Source organism: Heterodontus francisci, chromosome 18, assembly GCF_036365525.1.
Source record: "Heterodontus francisci isolate sHetFra1 chromosome 18, sHetFra1.hap1, whole genome shotgun sequence".
Classification (NCBI taxonomy): Eukaryota; Metazoa; Chordata; class Chondrichthyes; order Heterodontiformes; family Heterodontidae; genus Heterodontus; species Heterodontus francisci.
Genome location: NC_090388.1, coordinates 53,474,257 through 53,496,297, shown reverse-complemented (window position 1 = coordinate 53,496,297; position 22,041 = coordinate 53,474,257). Strand labels below are relative to the sequence as shown.

The window sequence follows — 22,041 nt, the reverse complement described above, 5'->3', positions numbered from 1 at the left end:
ATACTATTTTGTCCTTACATAAAATCTGGTTATACTTCACTTGAAATAGTGTCCAGTTTTTGTCATCTCATATGGTGGGTGATATTGGTGGGCTTTGGAAAGGTTGCAGAGGAGGCCCACTAGACTAATTCACAGTATAAATTATCTTAGTTATCAATCTAGGCTGAAAGAATGGGACACTACTCTTTAGAGAAGCATAGACTTGGGGCTGAATTTTACAGACCTCCGACGTCAGGGGTCGCGGTGAGGGAGGCCGGAAAATGCCTCCAAAAGAGGGCTGCCATGCACCTTTCGCCATGAGGGCCCGGCCTGATATTGCCAGTGGCGGCAGGGCCTTGTGGCGGCACCCCCCGCCGCTCAATGACGGAACTGCCATGAACATAAAATAAGTAAATTTAAATCACTGAATTAATCTCCTTCATGTTCCCGCCATCTGCTCCAGTCCGATATTCATGCTGGTGGCCAGCACTCCTGCACCTTCGGATCCCTGTCCGGGGAATCGAGGCATAACACCGGTGGGGAGGGGAGAGCAGGTGAGTTTCTCGCAGGGGGGAATGGGGGGGGCAGTGGGGTTAAACTATTATCATCTGTGTAGGGGTTGGTGGGAAAGGTCATAGTGTAAAGTTTATTTACTTGTGAGGTGGGGGTAGGTCAGATGGACAAGGTAAGTGTTTTGGGCGGCGAGGGCAAGTAATTAATTCTATGGTTATGGGGGGGAGGGTAGGAAAGGGGCTGGATAAATTTATTTTATTTTTTTAAAATCAATATCTCTTAAAATATTTAAATAGAATGGCAGGACTCGAAGCCCTTTAACAATGGCATCATTGCCTGCACATAGGCAGCTGACTCCATTGCCGGGGACGGACAGCCCGCACCCTCCACATGATTGGAGTGGGGGCTGTCCACCCAAGCTATTTAAATGAGCTGCCGCGCTGAATATTGTGGCGGCTTTGTGACCTGCGGCCCGCACAGGTGGGCACCATTGTTTTCACCTGCTGCCAATTTTGGTGGCGAGACCATAAATTTCAGCCCTTAGAGGTGATCTGATTGAGGTTCATAAGATGATGAAGGGAATAGACTGTGTTCCAGATGACAATTTGCTCCAATTAAATAGATTAGGGAGGACCGGGGTCACAATTTTAAGGACAGATCTTGGTTAGATGTCAGGAGGTGGTTTTTGTCCCAGAGAATGGTGGACCTCCAGCACAAACTGTCATTTCTTGGAGTGGAAGCCAACTTGCTAAATTCCCTCAAGTGGGAGGGGGACCTGTTTCTAGCTGGGCGGATATCACCTCTTACAAAAGGTAGGTACTACAGGGAATTCAGGGCCAGAGTTATCTTCTGATCTTACTTGAGTGCCTATATGGGTAGGAGATGAATTTCCCAGATTATATTCCCCCAAATTGGCTTTTTAAAATTTTTTTTTGCCCCTCCCAGAAGATCACATGGTTTTGAGTGGGTTGGAGAAGGTGTATGTTATCATGCACGAGATATCACAATTGTATGGGACTGGCTTGATAGACCAAATGGTCTTGTCAATCAGTTCATATGTTTATTGAACTAACTGATCAGTCTTCCATGGCTTTGATAAGACTGGGTGCAAACATAATTTTGTCATTTTTAAGGCATATATCCTGTCATTATTTTATATAGAGGACAATTTTATATGTATATATACTTTGGTTTAAATTATTATTTATACCTTAATAGCAAAATATATGACGGGGTAATAGAGTTGGCTGGATCATAGAAGTTTCTCTGTGATGTTAGCTGAAGAGCTGGGAGATAGGACACTGAGGCTGCAATTTTAAACCCCCTCCCTGGATCGGACTGGAAGGTGGGCAGGGGGGGGCGAGGAGTGGTGGTGGCGGGGCGCATTTGTGTGGGAGGTGGGGGGTGCCGTTCCCGTCGCTCACTCGCCTCTGCCACTATTTTACCAGCGGCGGAGGAGGTGGCAAACAGTTCGCCTGCCCCAAGCCAGTTGAGGCCCTTAAGTGCCCAATTATTTAGCACTGAAGGGCTGCCTCCTGCCGCCACTGCGGCAGACAGGCACTTTACCTCAGGAGGCTACCCAGTAATACCTAGCAGCCTCCTTGTGGGCTGGTGCAGGATCCCTCCTGATCGGGCACCCTGTGCTGCATGGAGAGCCCCCCCAGCAGCTTGGGCCGCCCCCACTAAAAGTACCCCCTGCCCTACAGTCTGACCCCCACCGCCTATGCTGAGGCCCAGCCAATTGTCCCCGGTGAGGCCGGATCCCCTCTCACCTTCCTGAACGGCAACACCATTGTCCTCTTCTGGCTGGGTGCAGTCCCAGCAGTGGCCGCCACTCCCAGTGGCGCTGCTGGGACTGAGGAGCTGCCAACCCTTTGATTGGTGGGACCCCCTGCGGAAGCCCGACCGAAGCCAATTAAGGGCCCCGGCCAAGCAAAATTGCTGCGTGGCTTCCTGGGCCGGTGCAGGCGGGCTCTCCACCGACTTTTCAACTGGTGGGTGGGCCACCACTTCAATGTAACATTCCGGCCTGAGGTGATGCAGCACCACCACTGGTGGGAGAGAATAATTGCGCTGTAAACTGACATAAGTAATTTCCATTATAAATGTGGAAATATGAATTATAATAGTTGACAGGAATTGTTTTGAGATCTATGCTGTTTAATATATTACTGATCAATCTCTTGTGTCATTGCACATGGGGAGCCAAGATGAAGTGTAGTCTTCATGTAAAATGGAGTTAGCAGGTGGAGATTAATTGGGACAGATGCTGAAGTAATTCAGTCCCCATTTTAAAGTCTTGTACTACACCCTTTTTTTATTTGGCTTTAAGAAATCTCTATCTCCACATTTGTAATGGAGACTGCCTTAATCCTAATTTTAAAGTCATGTATCACACCCTTAGTTTATATTGCTGTTAGAAATCTCTATCTCCACATTTGTAATGGAGACTGCCTCCATAAACATGTCACACTGTAATTACATCCTCCTGCCAATGGAGTATACAAAATAGGATTTTTCATATGTTAAAGATTGACTGTGTTCCATATTTTGCACTGATGGGTTGATTGTAACGTATAACATCTAATCCAGCACTTCTATGTGCTTTCCTTATGGAAGTGATAAATGTGCTGCCTGGCTGCAAGATTTCATTGGTAGTTTATTGGGACAAGACCACCTTGCAATGTGCACTGCAATGATCTTACATCTAAATCAGCCATATCCAGTGCTGTTGTAACTGCCTATTCCTGGATACCTTCTGTTACTGTATTTTAATTTGCACAGAGATGCTTAACAGGCCAGGTACACCATGGGTTTGACGGAGCGCGGTGGAGATGGTGCCTTTAACCAAGAGTTTGCTTTCTCTAACCGGTCGGAGCATTCGCCAAATTGTAGCAAGACAAGTTCACCACAAAACTGGTCCTGACTTCCATGACAAATATGGAAATGCTATCCTTTTGGGAGGACTAGTATTCTGTGTTACAGTCTGGGGTTATGTTTCTACACAGACTGGGCTCACATGGAACTTGTCTCCTATTGGCAAGATCACTCCTCAAAAATGGAGGGAAGACTAGATGAATGGACCAAGTGTTTGAGAGAAATTATTTGAGTACAGAAAGGCTGAAATGCAAATTTGCCTTCTGCTGTACTGATTACCTCTGTATATTGGGTTTCATAGTCAATCAATAAATTATAGAAACTTAAAAAAAAAAATGGGTTTGAGTGTTAGTGATCTGATTAGTGACTACTACAGTATTGTTGGGTACTCGAACAACCTGTCTCCTGACTTGGCTGAGAACAGAACTTTGCCATCTATGAGATTGATGAGTCCCTGCACCAGGTTATCCGTATTCTATCTGTTGGTATGTCAAAGCACAAAGAGTGTGCCTTTCATATTTCAGTCCAAGGCTTCGAAAGCAGCAATGTGATTCATGAGAGGTGGTCCTACTGTACCAATGACTATGCCAGACTGCAGTACAACCATTCAGCCAAGATAATATGAATCTGGGCAGTTGACTCCTCCATACCATTTCCCCCAAGATCTTGCAGTCCCTGTGTTTCATAGGCATAAGTGACTCATGTAGACAATTCTGCTGAGACAGCAATCTTTATACACAGGCTGTGAATACTTAGATGCCACAACAGAGGCGGGAACCATGCTAGACCACCAGCCAGTAAGTGCCTTATCTTATGACTCTATAACACCACTTGTTCCTTTCTTATGACTCACCCTGTACTGTCTCCTCTGCCTTGCTACCTAAATACTCTGAGATGTGTAGCTATGCTTGTGCTTGGCTGAACTGATGTTTATGACATAACATGCTGTGATAAGCAGGCTTACTCGGGGACACTGGCTGTGCCAGTGTGAAAATAAGACAACAAAATGTCAAAATTCTGTCTCAAATAACTACCTTCAAGGTCTACTTCTATTGTATGGTGTTCTTTGTGATGTTATTCAAGTGATGTGTATGCCTGTGTCACAATTACTCAGGAGGACAATGTTACATTACATAATCATTCTGAGCTTGGGTAATTTTCTAGCTTCACTGTGCCCCACTTCTTCAAAGCTCTCTTGGCAAATTATATCAGGGCAGTCTCCTCAAACAGAGTCAGGGACTTGAATTGGTTAGGGCGATCACCTATGCACATATATGCCATTTTGTCCTAAGCATAAAAATAAACAATTGAGTCCATTACAATAATCAATTTGACTAGTATTTTAAATAGCCCCTGTTCAGCATCCATGAAGATCAGATAAGTTAACATTTCAGGCAAATAGCCTTGTTTTGTTTCTGATTTCCAGTTATTTTTAATCATTTAATTTGTATAGCTTGTTGCTTTTATTTGTATAGGTCACTATTGCTGACTGATTAGTATATTAAAAGGTAACAAGCCCTGATAAGTGCTATTGATTTCTTTATAATCTCGGCTTCTCTTTGCTGATGCACTGCTCAAAATGTTAGCACTATAAAGGAAATGTAAGTATATATAAATTTTGTTCTAGTCATTGCTTTCAAACCAGAACTGCCATTCTGAATAGAGCACTGCTAAAAGTTCTAATGAGGATTTAGCAGTACTGCTGAGGCATTTATTTAGAATCCTTTATAGTTAATCTCAGTTAGGATAATTAGCAATCCATTAGTTATGACACTACCTATTTATAGTTAATTCCAGTTAAGGACTATTAGTAGGCCATAATTAATATCATTACCCATTCATATGCTAGATCATACAGATTAACAAAATTGCAATTGAATCTTTCAAAAATAGGGAACTGCTAAGAAAGTGACATTTATATCCAAGCAACACTGATTACTTCAGGTGATTGCAATTACATGATAGCCAATAAGTTGTAGTATTAAAAATGATTTTGATTACTTGTATTGATCACTTATTTACAATAATTGTAAGTAGGCCAGGATTCCAATGCCCCATCTGCAGGAAATGGCTCCGAACTGCGGCACAGTGGCGCAGTGGTTAGCACCGCAGCCTCACAGCTCCAGCGACTCGGGTTCAATTCTGGGTACTGCCTGTGTGGAGTTTGCAAGTTCTCCCTGTGTCTGCGTGGGTTTCCTCCGGGTGCTCCGGTTTCCTCCCACATGCCAAAGACTTGCAGGTTGATAGGTAAATTGGCCATTATAAATTGCCCCTAGTATAGGTAGGTGGTAGGGAAATATAGGGGACAGGTGGGAATATGGTAGGAATATGGAATTAGTGTAGGATTAGTATAAATGGGTGGTTAATGGTCGGCACAGACTCGGTGGGCCGAAGGGCTTGTTTCAGTGCTGTATCTCTAAACTAAACTCGTGATACTCTCTGAGTTCTTGAGCTGGAATGTGAGTTAGAAGCACTCTGACACATAACGCAGGGGGAGGAATTTCTGGATGGTTTTCTCCAGAGTATTGTCACACTTCAGAGGAAAGTACAGGTGCAGGAAAGGTAGAGTGCGATTGCCAGTCAGCAGGGTAGAGGCAACTGTAGAGGACTTGGTCCCACAGAAACTGGTACTATCTAACAGGTAGAATGTACTTGAAATCTGAGAATAAGTAGAAGTAAGTAGCATGGAGTCCAGCTCGCCAGAGAACTGCTTCAACAGAGTACTTAACTCAAGTAATTTGGTGAGTGAGGAAATTCGGCACAGTGAGGGAAGAAGTCCTATTCTGGTCTTTGAAAAAACAAGGAGTGGACCAAGAGAGGGAGTGGGAGACTGCAAGTCCTGGTGTGTAGCTGGTATGTGTTTCTAGATAATAGTCCAGAAAGTAAATGCATGGAAGGGAACCACCTGTGAAATGAACATCCTGTGCCATGTGGGAAATCCTGGACGCTTCTTGTGACCTGGGTGACTACACGTGGAGGAGATGTCACCAGCCAGAGCAGCTTGAGCTCTGGGCTTTGGAACTTGAACAGCGGCTGGAATCAATTTGGGACATCCGCAAGGCTGAGAGCTTTGTAGATAGCATGTTTCTGCAGGTGGTCACCCCGCAGCTTAAAAATGTTCAGGCAAAGAGGAATGGATGCCTGCCAAAAGAAGGAGGACCAGGCAGGCAGGCACGGCAGAGATCGAATGAGTGCATTTCACTTTCCAACTGGTATTCAGCTCTGAATACTGGTGAGAGTGATGGTTCCTTTGGGGAGTGTAGGCAGAGCCACGTCCATGGCATCATGGGTGGCCAATCTGCATGGTGGGAGGGGTTGGGGGAGTGAGGAAGAAATGCAAGAGCAATAGTGGTAGGGATTCAATAGCGAGGAGAACAGACAGACACTTCTGTGGCCACTACGTGACTCCAGGATAGTATTTTGCCTCCCTGATGCCAGGGTCAAGGATGTCACTGAGTGGCTGCAGAACACTCGGGTGGGGGTGATGGGTGGGTAGGGGGTGGCGGGGGGAGAAGAGTGAACAGCCAGAGGTCATGGTCCATGTTTTCACCAATGACATAGGGGGGATGAGGTCCTGAAGGCAGATTTTGGGAGCAAAGAGATTGGAAAGCATGACCTCAAAGGTAGGAATCTCTGGATTACTCCCTGTGCCACATGTTAGTGAGTGCAGCAATAGGAAGATAGAGCTGATGAATTCATGGCTGGAGAGATGGTGCAGGAAGGAGGGCTTTAGATTCCTGAGGCATTGCAACTGACTCTGGGTGAGGTGGGAGCTGTACAAGCCAGAGGGGTTGCACCCCAACAGGATCAGAACCAATATCCCTGCAGCGGGTTTACCTCGAGCTGTTAGGGACGGTTTAAACTAGCTTGGCAGGGGGATGGGATTCTGAGAGTAGATTTCGAATGGAGAGAAGAAAATTTGGAAATGGAAGGCAGAAAATTAGTAAGCGTGTTTGGAAGGCAGAGAAAATAAAGGCTAGAGAATAGACAAGGGAGTTTGGTAGTAGTACATGGTATATACTTCAATGCAAGAGGTTTAGGGAATAAGACAGATGAGTTTAGAACACAGATTGACATGTGGGAGTATGATGATATAGCTGTTACTGAGACATGGCTGAAAGAAAGGCAGGAATGGCAACTCAACATTCCTAGTTACAGGATTTTCAAATGAGTTAGAGAGGGGGATAAAAAAGGAGCTGTGAGGAGGGATAATATGGTAGAAGGTTCAGAGTAAGTATGCTCCCTTAAAGAGAAAGGGTGGGACTGACAAATCCAGAGCTCCCTGCATGTCAAGGGGTTTAAAGGAGAAGATAAAGAAAAAAAGGGAAGCTTATGATAGATACCGAGGGCTCAATACTGCAGAAAACCTAGAGGAATATAAAAAATGTAGGGGTGAAATTGAAAAGGAAATTAGGAAAGCAAGAAAAGGCATGAAAAAATATTGGCAAATAAAATCAAGGAAAGCCCAATTTTGTTTTTAATGAATACATAAAGAGCAAGATGATAACCAAAGAAAGAGTAAGGCCATTTAGGGACGATAAGGGTAACCTGTGGAGGCGGAGGACGTTGGCAATGGTTATAAATATATACTTTGTGTCTGTTTTCACAAAAGAGAAGGACTAAACAGACATTGCAGTCACAGAATCCTTACAGCACAGAAGGAGGCCATTCGGCCCATCTTGTCTATACCAGCTCGTCAGACACAATACTCCAGTTGAGGCCAAACTGATGTCTTATATAAATTCAAAATAATCTCCTTGCTCTTGTACTCTATGCCCCTATTAGTAAAGCATACAGTATCCTAGGCTTTATTAACTGCTCTTTAAGCCTGTCCTGCCACCTTTAATGACCTCACATGTAAACCCAGGTCCCTCTGCTCCTGCACCCCTTTTCGAGTTGTACTCTGTATTTAAGTGGGGGAAAATAGAGTATGAGAGTAAACTTGCGGGGAACATAAAAACTGGCTGTAAAAGCTTCTATAAATATGTGAAGAGAAAAAGATTAGTGAAGACAAATGTAGATCCCTTACAGTCAGAAATGGGGGAAATTATAATGGGGAACAAAGAAATGGCAGAACAATTGAACACATACTTTGGTTCTGTCTTCACAAAGGAGAACACAAATAACCTTCCAGAAAGATTAGGGAACCAAGGGTCTAATGAGAGGGAGGAACTGAAGGAAATCAGTACGAGTAAAAAAAAATAGTGCCAGGGAAATTAATAGGGTTAAAGGCTGACAAATCCCCAGGGCCTGATAATCTACATCTCAGAGTACTAAAGGAAGTGGCCCTGGAAATAGTGGATGCACTGGTGGTCATCTTCCAAAATTCTATAGACTCTGGAGCAGTTCCTACAGATTGGAGGGTGGCAAATGTAACCCCACTATTTAAAAAAGGAGGGAGAGATAAAACAGGGATTTACAGATCATTTGCCTTACATCAGTAGTGGGGAAAATGCTAGATTCTATTATAAAGGATATGATGGCAGAAACACCTTGAAAGCATAAACGGGATTGGACAAAGTCGGCATGGGTTTACGAAAGGGAAATCATGCTTAACAAATCTGGAGTTTTTTGAGGATGTCACTAGTAGAATAGATAAGGGAGAACCAGCAGATGTGGTGCATTTGGATTTTCAGAAGGCTTTTGATAAGCTCCCACATAAGAGGTTAGTGTGCAAAATTAAAGCATATGGGATTGGGGGTAATATATTGGCATGGATTGAGAATTGGTTAACAGACAGGAAACAGAGAGTAGGAATAAACAGGTCTTTTTCCGGGTGGCAGGCAGTGACTAATGGGGTACTGCAGTGATCAGTGCTTGGGCCTCAGCTATTCACAATATATATTAATGACGTTGGTGAGGGAACTAAATGTAACATTTCCAAGTTTGCAGACGACACAAAGCTGGGGGGGAATGTGAGCTGTGAGGAAGATGCAAAGAGGCTCCAATGTGATTTGGACAGGTTGGGTGAGTGGGAAAATGCTTGGAGGATGCAGTCTAACGTGGATAAATGTGAGGTTATCTACTTTGGTTGTAAAAACAAAAAGGCAGATTATTATCTAAATGGTGATATATTGGGAAAGGGGGAGGTGCAACGAGACCTGGTTATCCTTGTGCTCCAGTCACTGAAAGCAACATTCAGGTGCAGCAAGCAGTTAGGAAGGCAAATGGTATGTTGGCCTTCATTGCAAGAGGATTTGAGTACAGGAGCAAGGATGTCTTGCTGCAGTTATACAAGGCCATGGTAAGACCACATCTGGAGTATTGTGTGCAGTTTTGGTCTCCTTATCTGAGGAAGGATGTTCTTGCCATGGAGGAAGTGCAAAGAAGATTTACTAGGCTAATTCCTGGGAAGGCAGGATTGACATATGGGGAGAGATTTGGTCGACTAGGCCTATATTCACTAGAGTTTAGAGGAATGAGAGGGGATCTCATAGAAACCGATAAAATTCGAACAGGACTAGACAGGGAGGATGTTCCCGATAGCTGGGGAGTCCAGAACCAGGGGTCACGGTCTCAGGATACGGGATATGCCATTTAGAACTGAGATGAGGAGAAATTTCTTCACTCAGAGGGTGGTTAACCTGTGGAATTCTCTACCGCAGAAGGCAGTGGAGGCCAAGTCATTAAATTTATTCAAGAAGGAGATAGATATATTTCTTAATGCAAAAGGGATCAAGGGATATGGGGAGAAAGCGGGAACAAGGTACTGAATTAGACGATCAGCCATGATCTTTTTTGAATGGTGGAGCAGGCCTGAAGAGCCGATTGGCCTACTCCTGCTCCTATTTTCTATGTTTTTATGTATTTTAGATTGTCTCTCCATGTTCTTCCTACCAAAATGAATTACTTCACATTTCTCCATATTGAACTTCATTTGCCACTTCTCCGCCTATTCCACCAACTTGTCTATGTCCTTTTGAAGTTCTACACTATCCTCCTTACAGTTCACAATGCTTCCAAGTTGGTGGTCAAGAAGGCATACGGGATACTTGCCTTTACTAGCTGTGTGAAGTATTCAATGAAATTAACATTGTGAAAGAGGAAGTATTAAGCGGTTTAACGTCTTTGAAAGTGAATAAATCCCCAGGCCCGGACATAATGTATCCTCGACTGTTAAAAGGAAGCAAGAGAAGTAATAGCGGAGGATTTGACCATAATTTTAAAATCCTCTCTGGCCACAGGCATTGTGCCAGAGGACTGGAGGACAGTTAACATTGTACCATTGTTTTGAAATGGAGAAAATGATAGACTGAGTAGTTACAGAATAGTCAGCCAAACCTCGGTGGTGGGAAAATTAATGGAAAAAATACTGAGGCATAGGATAACTCTTTATTTAGAAAGGCATGGATTAATCAAAAACAGCACGAATTTGTTAAGGGAAGGTCATGTCTGACTAACATGATTGAATTGTTTGAGGAGTTAACAAGGAGGATTGGCGATGGTAGTGCATTTGGTGTCGTCTATATGGATTTTAGCAAGACTTTTGATCAGGGCCCACATGGCAGACTGGTCAGAAAAGGAAAAGTCCACTTATTTGGGAAAGAGTTCACAGTTGAGACAGATAATAAGCTGCTGGAGATGATCTGGAGAAAACTGCTCATGACTGAATGCCAGAGGTTACTCATCAAGGTTCAGGGCTACAACTGTGATGTCAGATACAACGCAGTAGTCCGATGGTCCTATCTGACACTCTAAGTAGACTGCTCAACTCTCAGAAGGTGCGAGACATACCACTCGACTTCCAGGTGGACAAAGTCTATTCAAGCTTGGAGGATGTCTACAACGTAGACCTCGTGCTTCAGTCAGAACAGGAGAGAGGAACTCCAGATGGAGACTTCTCAAGACCCCATACTCCAAGCTCTGTGGCAGATCGTTGTAGAGGGTTGGCCTGAGACCATTCAGGAGATCCCTACGGATCTGAGAATGTATTGACCATATCGAGACGAAATCGGTATACCTAATGGAGTACTATTCAAAGGATGCTAAGTACTCATTCTGGTGACACTTCAGTCTGACATGCTTGGACAGCTCCGCCAAGGATACATGGGAATAGCGAGGGCGAGATGACTTTCTCACGAGTCTGTGCTCTGACCCGGCGTCAGCAAGGACATTGGCCAGATGGTGAGATCTTGTAATGCGTGTTAGGAACACCAAGCTAGTCAACAGAAAGAGCCTTTCCAACCATATGTCATACCATCAACATCACGGGCCAACATAGCAACAGATTTGTGCTCTGTGGGCAGAGAAGAATATCTGCTAGTGATTGACTATCACTCCAAATTTCCTATTGTGCAGAAGCTTCGAGACACATCGAGTATAGCAGTGGTCAACACTGTCAGTGCCATCTTTAGTCTTTTTGGTGCCCTGGTAGAAGTGGTATCCAACAACGGTCCACGATACACGGGAAAACCGTTCCAGAATGTTGCATCAATCATGTTATATCATCACCCCGATATCCTCGTTCGTATGGGATGACTAAACGTATGGTCAGGACAGTCAAATAGCTGATCAAAAAGTGTTCAGAAACCGGGCCAGATATCCAAGTTGTGTTATTGCATCTTCGCACAACACCATTAGATTCCGGATTGCCATCACCTGCTGAGATTCTGTTTGGCTGACTGGTGAGAACCACATTACTAAGCTATCATCTCACCAAGTCATCCTTGATCACAGACCAGTTACGTCAGAAACAAGATGAAAGACGCATGTGACATGCATGCAGGTGCAGAATTACAGCCACTATCTGATGGCCAGAAGGTGAGGGCCCTACACCCGGAAGGATAGACATGGATCCCAGCAGAGGTGTCCAACATGTGCAAAGAATTATGTTCGTATGAGGTGACAACACCAAATGTTGCAGTCCTCAGTTGTCAGCGTGTTGCTTGTTGTCTCTTTGTCTGCAAAACCTATGCAGATAGGCGATGCTGGTTGGTCGTCTTGTGCATAGCTAGCAGAGAATCCCCTGAGGTGAGATCTGAGTGATACCACTTAGCTTCAATGTATTGGTGCTGGCCAGGTTTAGTGACTTGCATGAAAGTGAATCATTCACAGCTGTCAGTTTGCCTCATGCTGCCAGAAAATCACTGTCAGACTCGAGAAAGGGAATGTAGGCTTGATGGACAGCTTTCCTGGCTACTTTGAGGGGAAAAAAAATATTAGACCTGATGTGATGGAATGAATGCTACTCTGCTTGCAATTCAATTGAGCTAAAAATGAATAAATATTTTTATTGAGCATATTTTCTATAGCAATGCAAGGAGTCTTACTAGTAAGGCAGATGAATAGAGGGCATTGATTAACACATGGGAATATGATATTATTGCTATCACAAGAGACATGGTTGAGGGAAGGGTAGGATTGGCAGCTCAATATTCCAGGGTATAGAATCTTCAGGCAGGACAGGGGAGGGGTTAAAGAGGAGGTGGCATTGCACTGTTGATCAAGGAGTCAATTACTGCAGTAAGGAAGGATGATATCTTAGAAGGTTCCTCAAATGAGGCCATATGGATAGAACTTAAAAACAAAAAAGGGGGCAATCACTTGGCTGGGAGTGTAATACACGCCTCCAAACAGTCAGGGAGAGATAGAGGAACAGATATGTAGGCAAATCTCAGAGAGGTGTAAAAATAATAGGGTACTAATAGGGGATTTCAACTTCCTTTTATCAACTGGAATAGTCTTAGTGTGAAAGGCTTAAAAGGGGGCGGAATTCTTAAAGTGCATACAGGAGAGCTTTTTCAGCCAGCATGTAGAGAGTCCTACAAGAAAAGGGGCAGTACTGGACCTAATCCTAGGGAATGAAGCCAGACAAGTGGTCGAAGTGTCAATGGGGGAGCAATTCGGGGATAGTGATCATAACTCTAAGATTTAAGGCAGTTATGGAAAAGGACAAAGAGGGACCAGAAATAAAAGTACTGAATTGGGGGAAGACCGATTCAATATGATAAAACAGGATCTGGCCAAAGTGGACTGGGAGCAGCTACTTGTAGGAAAGTCTACATCAGACCAGTAGGAGTAATTCAAAAAGGAAATACTGAGAGTTCAGGGCCAAATGTTCCCATGAAGGTGAAGGGTAGGACCAACAAGTCCCGGGAACTCTGGATGTCAAGGGATATAGAGAATTGGATAAGGAAAAAAAAGGAGGCTTATGGCAGATTTAGAGCACTGAAAGCGGCGGAGGCCCTAGAGGAGTATGGAAAATGTAGGGGGGTACTTAAAAAGGTAATTAAGAGAGCGAAGAGGAGACATGAAAAAACACTGGCGGGCAAGATAAAGGGCAAGAGGATAACCAGGGAAAGAGTAGGGCCCATTAGGGAGCAAAGTGGCAATCTGTGTGTGGAGCTGGAGGACACATGTGAGGTTTTAAATGATTGCTTTACATCTGTGTTCACTATGGAGAAGGACGATATAGGTGTAGAGATCAGAGAGGGGGATTGTGATATACTTGAACAAATTAGCATTAAAAGGGAGGAGGTATTAGCTGTTTTAGCGGGCTTAAAAGTGGACAAATCCCCAGGCCCAGATGAGATGTATCCCAGGCTGTTATGAGAGGCAAGGGAGGAGATAGCAGGGGCTCTGACACAAATTTTCAAATCCTCTCTGGCCACAGGAGAGGTACCAGAGGACTGGAGGACAGCGAATGTGGTTCCATTATTCAAGAAGGAGAGCAGGGATAAACCAGGTAATTACAGGCCAGTGAGTCTAACATCAGTGGTAGAGAATCTCCACTTGGAGAGGCAGGGATTAATCATGGATAGTTAGCATGTCTTTGTCATGGGGAGATCGTGTTTAACAAATTTGATTGAATTTTTCAAGGCAGTGACTAGGTCTGTAGATGAGGGTAACGCAGTTGATGTCGTCTACATGGATTTCAATAAGGCTTTTGATCAGGTCCCGCATGGGAGATTGGCCAAGAAGGTAAGCGCCCATGGGATCCAGGGCAATTTGGCAAGTTGGATCCAAAATTGGCTTAGTGGCAGGAGGCAGAGGGTGATGGTCGAGGGTTGTTTTTACAAGTGGAAGCCTTTAACCAGTGGTGTACTGCAGGGATTGGTGCTGGGATCCTTGCTGTTTGTAGTGTATGTTAATGATTTAAATGTCAATATAGGAGGTATGATCAGTAAGTTCGCAGATGACATGAAAATTGGTGGTGTCATAAATAGTGAGGAGGAAAGCCTTAGATTACAGGACGATATAGATGGGCTGGTAAGAGGGGCGGAGCAGTGGCAAATGGAATTTAATCCTTAGAAGTGTGAGGTAATGCATTTTGGGAGGACTAACAAGGCAAGGGAATATACAATGGATGGTAGGACCCTAGGAAGTACAGAAGGTCAGAGGGACCTTGGTGTACTTGTCCATAGATCACTGTAGGCAGCAGCACAGGTGGTTAGGAAGGCATATGGGATACTTCCCTTTATTAGCCGAGGCATAGAATATAAGAGCAGGGAGGTTATGATGGAGCTGTATAAAATGCTGGAGTACTGTGTACAGTTTTGGTCACCACACGATAGGAAGGATGTGATTGCACTGGTGAGGGTGCAGAGGAGATTCACCAGGATGTCGGCTGGGCTGGAGCATTTCAGCTACGAAGAGAGACTGGATAGGCTAGGGTTGTTTCCCTTCGAGCAGAGAAGGCTGAGGGGCGTCCTGATTCAGGTATATAAAATTATGAGGGGCATTGATAGGATAGATAGGAAGAAACATTTTCCCTTAGAGGAGGGGTCAGTAACCAGGAGGCATAGATTTAAGGTAAGGGGCAGGAGGTTTAGAGGGGATTTGAGGAAAAATATTTTCACCCAGAGGGTGATTGGAATCTGGAACACACTGCCTGAAGGGTTGGTAGAGGCAGGAACCCTGACAATATTTAAGAAGTATTTAGATCAGCGCTTGAAATGCCATAACATATAAGGCTACATACAGGCCAAGTGCTGGAAAATGGGATTAGAATAGATAGGTGTTTGAAGGCTGGCACAGACACGATGGGCTGAAGGACCTGTTTCTGTGCTGTATAACTCGATGATTCTGTGTTTACTCATGAATAGTTTTGTAACCATTAAGGGTGTTTATGCCATGTATGTAATAGTATCAGAGCTGCTGATTTACAGTGTATATATCAAATACCATTGCCTGTATTTTCCATGTTCTGGGATTTTTATTGTGCTTTGGGATTAAATTTCATGACTCCATTCATTATTCTATGAATTGTATATTCTGTAAATGAGTGACCTTCATTTTACATAATCTTTATATATTTTTATCTTTTTATTTACTATTTACCCTTTACAAATTTTAAATTTGAGTATACACAATAAGATAGTGTGCAAGATATTCTTGTTGGAGTTCAATATCTTGTCTCCAAAAATCATCTGCACCCATCTTTATTACTTCATCAAAGAACTCAGTTATATTTGTCAGATATGATTTCTATTTAAGAAATCCATGCTGACTTTCATTTTTAGCACCTATTTTTCCAAGTTGATTTTGTCCTGGATTATTCCCTCTAAAAGTTTCTGCACCACTAACATCAGGCTGACTGACCTGTAGTTACTGGGTTTATCCCTCTCACCTTTTTTGAACAGGGTGTAATATTTCCAACCTTCCTCCAGTATTCTGGCACCACTCCCATGCCCAAGGAGGATTGAACGAGTCTCTACTGTATACACCCTACTTCCTTCAACTTAGGATGCAACCCACACCAGCCTTTTATCTTATCCAGTTTCTCTACTACCTCCTCTTTCACTCTGACATTGGCAGTTTCATCTTTAGTGAAGACAGATACAAAATGCTCATTTAGTACCCAAAGCTGTGTTCTCTGCCTCACAAGAAAATCTCCTTTTTGGTTCCTAATCAGTCCCAGCCTTCCTTTTTTCTATCCTATTGCTATTTATATGTTTATTAAAGACTTTAGTTTTATATTTTATATTACCTGCTAATTTTTTCTCATATACTCTTTGCTTCTCTTATTTCCTTTTTCAGTTCTCCTCTGCACTTTCTGTATCTGGCTTGATTCTCTACATATTATGAATCCAACATGTTCATAACCCTCCTTTTTTTGTTTCATTTTAATCTTTAGTCATCCAGGGCGATCCAGCTTTAATGTGTTTGCTTTCCTCTCCGAGGAATGTGGCTAATCTGTTAGCCGAGCTATCTCCTCATTGAAGGCCTCCCACTCTGGTTCCCCTCTCCCTGCCCTTGTCCTTCTTAAGCACCAGGTAATGATCATTCCAAACAAGAGAAAGTTCAACTATCTCCCACTGACCTTTAATATTTTACTGTTTAACCCGCCAATCTTTGTTTCCGATCCATCTGGACGGGACCCCTTTTCAACTCACTGAAATTAGTCCTCTTCCAGTTGAGTGTCTTCATCTTTGATCCTTATTCCTTTCCATAACTGCTCAAAACCTAATGATATTGTGGTCATCTTTTTTCAAATGCTCATCCCACTAAAACATGCTATACCTACCCTACTTCATTTTCACTGCTTCTTTCTTCCTTGGAGGAGAAACATGCTGATCAAGAAAACTTTCCTGTACATATTTCAGGAATTACTCCCAATTCTTGCCCTTTACATTATTTTCTCCCAAGCCTGTAAAACCTATAGAAATCCTCCGTCATTGCTAATCTATTTTTCCATTTTTCTGAAACTTGATTGCAGATTTGCTCCTTCATCTCTTTCTCACTGTTTGGAGGTTGATAGTATACACCCAGCAGTGTAATAGCTCCTATTCTGCTCCTTAATTCTAGCCAAATACATTCTGTCTTTGAATCTTCAATCACTCAGTCCCTTACGAGGGATGAAATAGTATCTTTAATCAATACTGTCACACCCACCCTCTGCCCCTGCTTCCCTATTTCTCCTAAATACATTATAGCTGGGAATGTTAAGTTCCTTGTTTGAGCCAGGTGTCCATTATGTTTCTATATCATAACCACATGTGGCAAATTGTGCCTATAGTTCACCAACTTTATTTATCATGCTCCATGCATTACGCACATGCCTGCCTTAATCTGATATACATTGCTCACTTGACTGATTCCTCCTCTTCTGGACTACTATTTATTCTAATGCTGTTTGTCTCTCCCAATCCTCTGTGCACCTTGTTTCTCCTGTCTGATACTTCATCCTGTTTCCCTTGCCTTGCTGTTGTCCCATTTAAGCACAAGATAATGACCACTTGAAACAAGAGAAAGCTTAGCCATCTCCCACATACCTTTAATGACACCACCATCACTGAATGCCCCCATTATCAACATTTAAGGGTTCCTATTAACCAGAAACTTAACTGGCTCAACTATATAAATGAACAATATAATCCACAATATAATATATAAATGCTGTGGCTACAGGAGAAGGGCAGCGGTTAGATACTCTGATGAATAGCTCATCTCCTGATGCCTGAAAGCCTTTCCAACATCTACAAAGCTGGAATCAGGAGTGTGATGAAATGCACATCACCTGCCTAAATGGGTGGAGCTAGAACAACACACAGTTCACAACAGAACAGTTTGCTTGACTGGCACCCCTATCACAGTTCTCAAAATCTACCCTCTCCATCACTGGCATTTTATGACAATGTGTACAATCTCGAAAACAAAGGGCAGGAACTTGCCAAACATATTTCAAAAGCTACTCCCACTCATGTGATCTTTACTACAGTGAAGCACAAGAGCAGCAGTATTATGAGAACACCATCTCTTCCAAGTTCCCCTCCAAATTATATACAATCTTGACTTGGCTATATATTGCCATTCCTCTGTAGTCTCTGGTCAAAATCCTGGAATTCACTAGCTAGCCATTATGGGAGCACCATCAATACAAAGACAGCAACTGTTCAAGAAGGCCCACCAGTACCGTCTCAGGGCAACGAGAGATGAATAATAAATGTGGCCTTGCCAGCATTGCCCGCGTCTTGGTCACAAATAAAAATGTGCTTCCTTAGTCAGGAGTGTAGAAACAGCATACAGAAGGGTAGTTAGTGAGTTTTTTGTAGGCGGACACACCAATACTGAAGGAGTTCCAGGCAATGAGCGTGTAAAGATAACAAAACACTACATGCAAATAAATATAAAAACATATGTTACAGAGGTGTCTTTATAGACCACGATAAACAGATACAATGATGTTGCACATGGCTTGGCAAATATCTAAAGGGATTATCTTCTTTGTTAGGTAGGCTGGCCTCTTCAGACACTGCATTCACCTGCTCCGCTCCCTGTCCACCTCAGGTGATCAGAAAGGTCATAAAATTGAATAAATGAAAATAAGAAATGGGAGCAAGAGTAGGCGATTTAGCCATTGAGCCTGCTGTGCCATTCAATAAAATCATGGATGATTTACTACCTCAGCTACACCTTCCCATATTTTCCTCATATCCAAATTGAGGCGGGGGGGTGGGGGGTGGGGGGGGGGAAATCATAAGGCCAGAAGTGATGATATACAAGGGGTTATGAGGCTTAGGCAATAGGCTAGAGGCCTATTCACTATTAGCAAGGGTATGAAACTAGATTTGGGGAAGGGGTGCAAGAAATAGCCTCAGTTCTCGTGTAACAGGTGGAAATGGCAGTTGGGTATGTCCGAGCTTCAGGCTTAAAGCCACCCACTACAAACACAGAAAGAATGCAAGTGGGGAGTAACTAGACAACAACTTGATAAGTGAATTGTTGAAAATTAATTACTACAAGTGTGGAGACTCATTCCTTCAGGTTTTAATTGTTTTTGGAGATTTAAAAAAAAACTGCATATTTAGTTACTCTGTCTTTTTTTTTCTCTCTCATTTAATCCAATCTTTCTTTCCTTCTCCTTATTTCCCTCTCTGTACATGATTTATGAATTCACCATTCTAATTTACACTTCTCGGTTCACCATTCATTTCATAATTCTTCAATCTGATTGGTTAAGGCTATACACAGTTGCTTGTCCTGGTCACTCAGATCCCAGATACCTTGTAGAACATCTTGTACTTCCAGCAACTTGCAGTGAAAAATAGCGAAGAGATTAAAAGTGCCAGGCAATTCTAACTAATGGCTGGTGCTGTTCATTGATCAGTTACAGGACATTTTTGGCCATAAATCTTTCCATTATAATTTGCTAAAATTAGGTTTTCCCATCATAATTATAGAAAGCCTTACTCAAAAATCATCACACAGTAAGTAAGGTTAATGAAGATAGGAACTGCATGCCACAATATATATTTTAAATAGATGTAGAGACATGAAAATATATGTCCATCTTATGAGAAACTTTTACAGTAGTGTGCAATTCAGGTGTCATTTTTTTCCAATTATAACTTCCTATTTCCACAACTGGAAATGGCATCAGAAACAGCACTAAGCATCTAATAAAATAAATTGTCGGTAGATCTCGGTGACTTGTGCCATGTACCATCAATGTTGCGAAGCCTCTAACTATACTGTGACCAGCAGATAGGCTTTTCCTATGGCAAAAATGACACAAAATATTGACATATTTTTTGACTATAAGATGTTAATATAAATCTGCGACACAGGAAGGAGCTTATGTGGAAAACATTTAATAATATACTAGGTGTTTTACACAGTGTTGCTTATGGTGAATCAGAGGTTTTATAAGAATAATTGTGGTGTGTTCAGTTGTATTACCAAGGACAATTAATTATCAACATTAGGGGCACCTTTGAAACCTGGGAAGAGGGCATAGGATCTCAGTCTCCAGCAGTATTTTCAGAGGACTGCAGAGTTTGCAATCACCGAAAAGCGGTGGTTTCAATGTTGAGGAACATTGGAGAAGGAAATTCTGGGATTACCAGGAATGGGACCAGAAGTCATTAGAGAGGAGGGTATGAATGTCTAGGAACATTGGGGGTATTCCTGAGACTAGGGAGTATTGGAAACATGATCTAGGGTTTTGTGAACATTTGAAAGGAGTCTCTGAATCTGCAAGGAATCAAGTCTGTTTAGGTTCTCCAAGATTCAAGAGGGTTTGGGAGGGCTTTTGGAGCACAGAAGGGGAGACCTTGCCGATATTGCAGTGAGCAGCCTTGTAAAAAAAGAAAAGGAGAATGGGACACAAATTGCTATTGGCCCCTTTTGAACCATCAGGCCTCCACCCTACACATTTTCCCATCAACTAGCTCCCACCATCCACAATTCTTTTGTGTCCTCAAATACATCCTCTACTCCTTTTCCCATTGTTAGACAGATACTGTTTTTTACTGTTCCTGCATCAAAATATTTAAGGACTTAGGTGTCAGCCTTGATTCAGTTGTAACATTATTGTCTCCCAAGTCATGAAGTGGTGGGTTCAATCTCCACTCCAGGATTCCATAATCTCGGCTAACACTTCAGTGGCATACCGAATGAGTACTGTCTTTTCAAGTGGATATAAATGATTCCATGCCACTATTTTAAAGAAGAGCAGGGGAATTTTTCAGGTGTTCTTGCCAACATTTATTCTTCAATCAACATCACCAAAAATAGATTAACTGATCATTTACCTCATAACAGTTCATGGGACCTTGCTGTGTGCATATCAACTGCTGCATTTGCCTACAAAACAGAAGTGACAATAAATCAAAAATAGTTCACTGGCTATAAAGCAATTTGGGATGTCCCGAGGGTCTAGCAATACCATATAAATGCCACTTCGTTCATTATAATTATAAATTTCCTGCTTAAAATTAAAGGATGGAAAAACATGGGCAAGTAGTATGTAGTTTCTTAATTTGTACGACCATTGTGCGCTAAGCATGCAGATGTGGGAAATTTCATGCACTATCTGCCAACATACAGTTTTCAATAAAGATCAGTTTCCATAAACTATCAAAAATGACCTCTTAAAATGCTCAAATGTTTTTTGTAGTTTCCAAGTTTCTATCGAAAAATAAGAGAAAATACTGTGGATGCTGGAACTCTGAAATGAGAACAGAAAGTGCCTGAAATACTCAGCAGGACTGGCAGCATCTGTGTAGAGAGAAGCAGAGTTAACGTTTCAGGACTGATGAAAGGTCACAAACCTGAAACGTTAACTCTGTTTCTCTCTACACAGATGCTGCCAGACCTGCTGAGTATTTCCAGCACTTTCTGTTCTCATTTCTATAGAAAAATACTGCTTCAGACTCAAAAAATAGTTTATAGATCTTTCAACTGAATAGGTATAACCAACAAATGTGATTGACTAAAACAGAATCTATACTCTGTAAATAACCTCTGCTTTTTTTCTAACCAAAAAAAAAACTGAAAAAGAGACTATGCTAACACCTGTGTTGTTCTGTGAGGAATTCACGACATATACTCAACTGATGACTGAATTTTTGCCACCTCCCCACTATAATAAGGGAAGGTTGTCACAACTCCTCCCTCTGGTGCAATGAAAATCCAGGTCTGGAGAATTTCTCAGTCTCCCCTTTGGCTGAAAAAAAAATTACTGACTTTGCATTCCTGTTCTCCTTTTCCTCCAGCGTTTACTCTTCACTCTAATCTGGTTCCTTGATCTTACCTGATTGTGGCTTCTGGTTTTTGTTCCCACTCCTCCATTGCTCCACTCTCCTCCATTAGATCCACTGAAGCAGACACAGTTCAATAAAAGTTGCAGCATTCCCAGAAATGTTTCTGTCCCGAATGCAGCTTCTCGGTCTGTTTTTTTTTTGTAGATCTCCATATTCTGCCTGGAGAAACTCTGCCATTTCAATTGTA

The 22,041-nt window shown here is 42.6% G+C and overlaps 2 protein-coding genes across 3 annotated transcripts in view; both read left to right on the top strand.

Annotated features, from left to right (window-relative positions):
- Positions 1-22,041, top strand: part of cacna1c (calcium channel, voltage-dependent, L type, alpha 1C subunit) — a 1,113,964-nt gene that overhangs the window by 208,191 nt on the left and 883,732 nt on the right. The gene's annotated exons all lie outside the window — the stretch shown is intronic.
- LOC137379868 (cytochrome c oxidase subunit 7B, mitochondrial-like) lies at positions 3,310-3,705 on the top strand. The gene has a single exon (XM_068051264.1). The coding sequence runs from the start codon at positions 3,327-3,329 to the stop codon at positions 3,564-3,566; it is 240 nt and encodes a 79-aa protein (XP_067907365.1). The 5' UTR covers positions 3,310-3,326; the 3' UTR covers positions 3,567-3,705.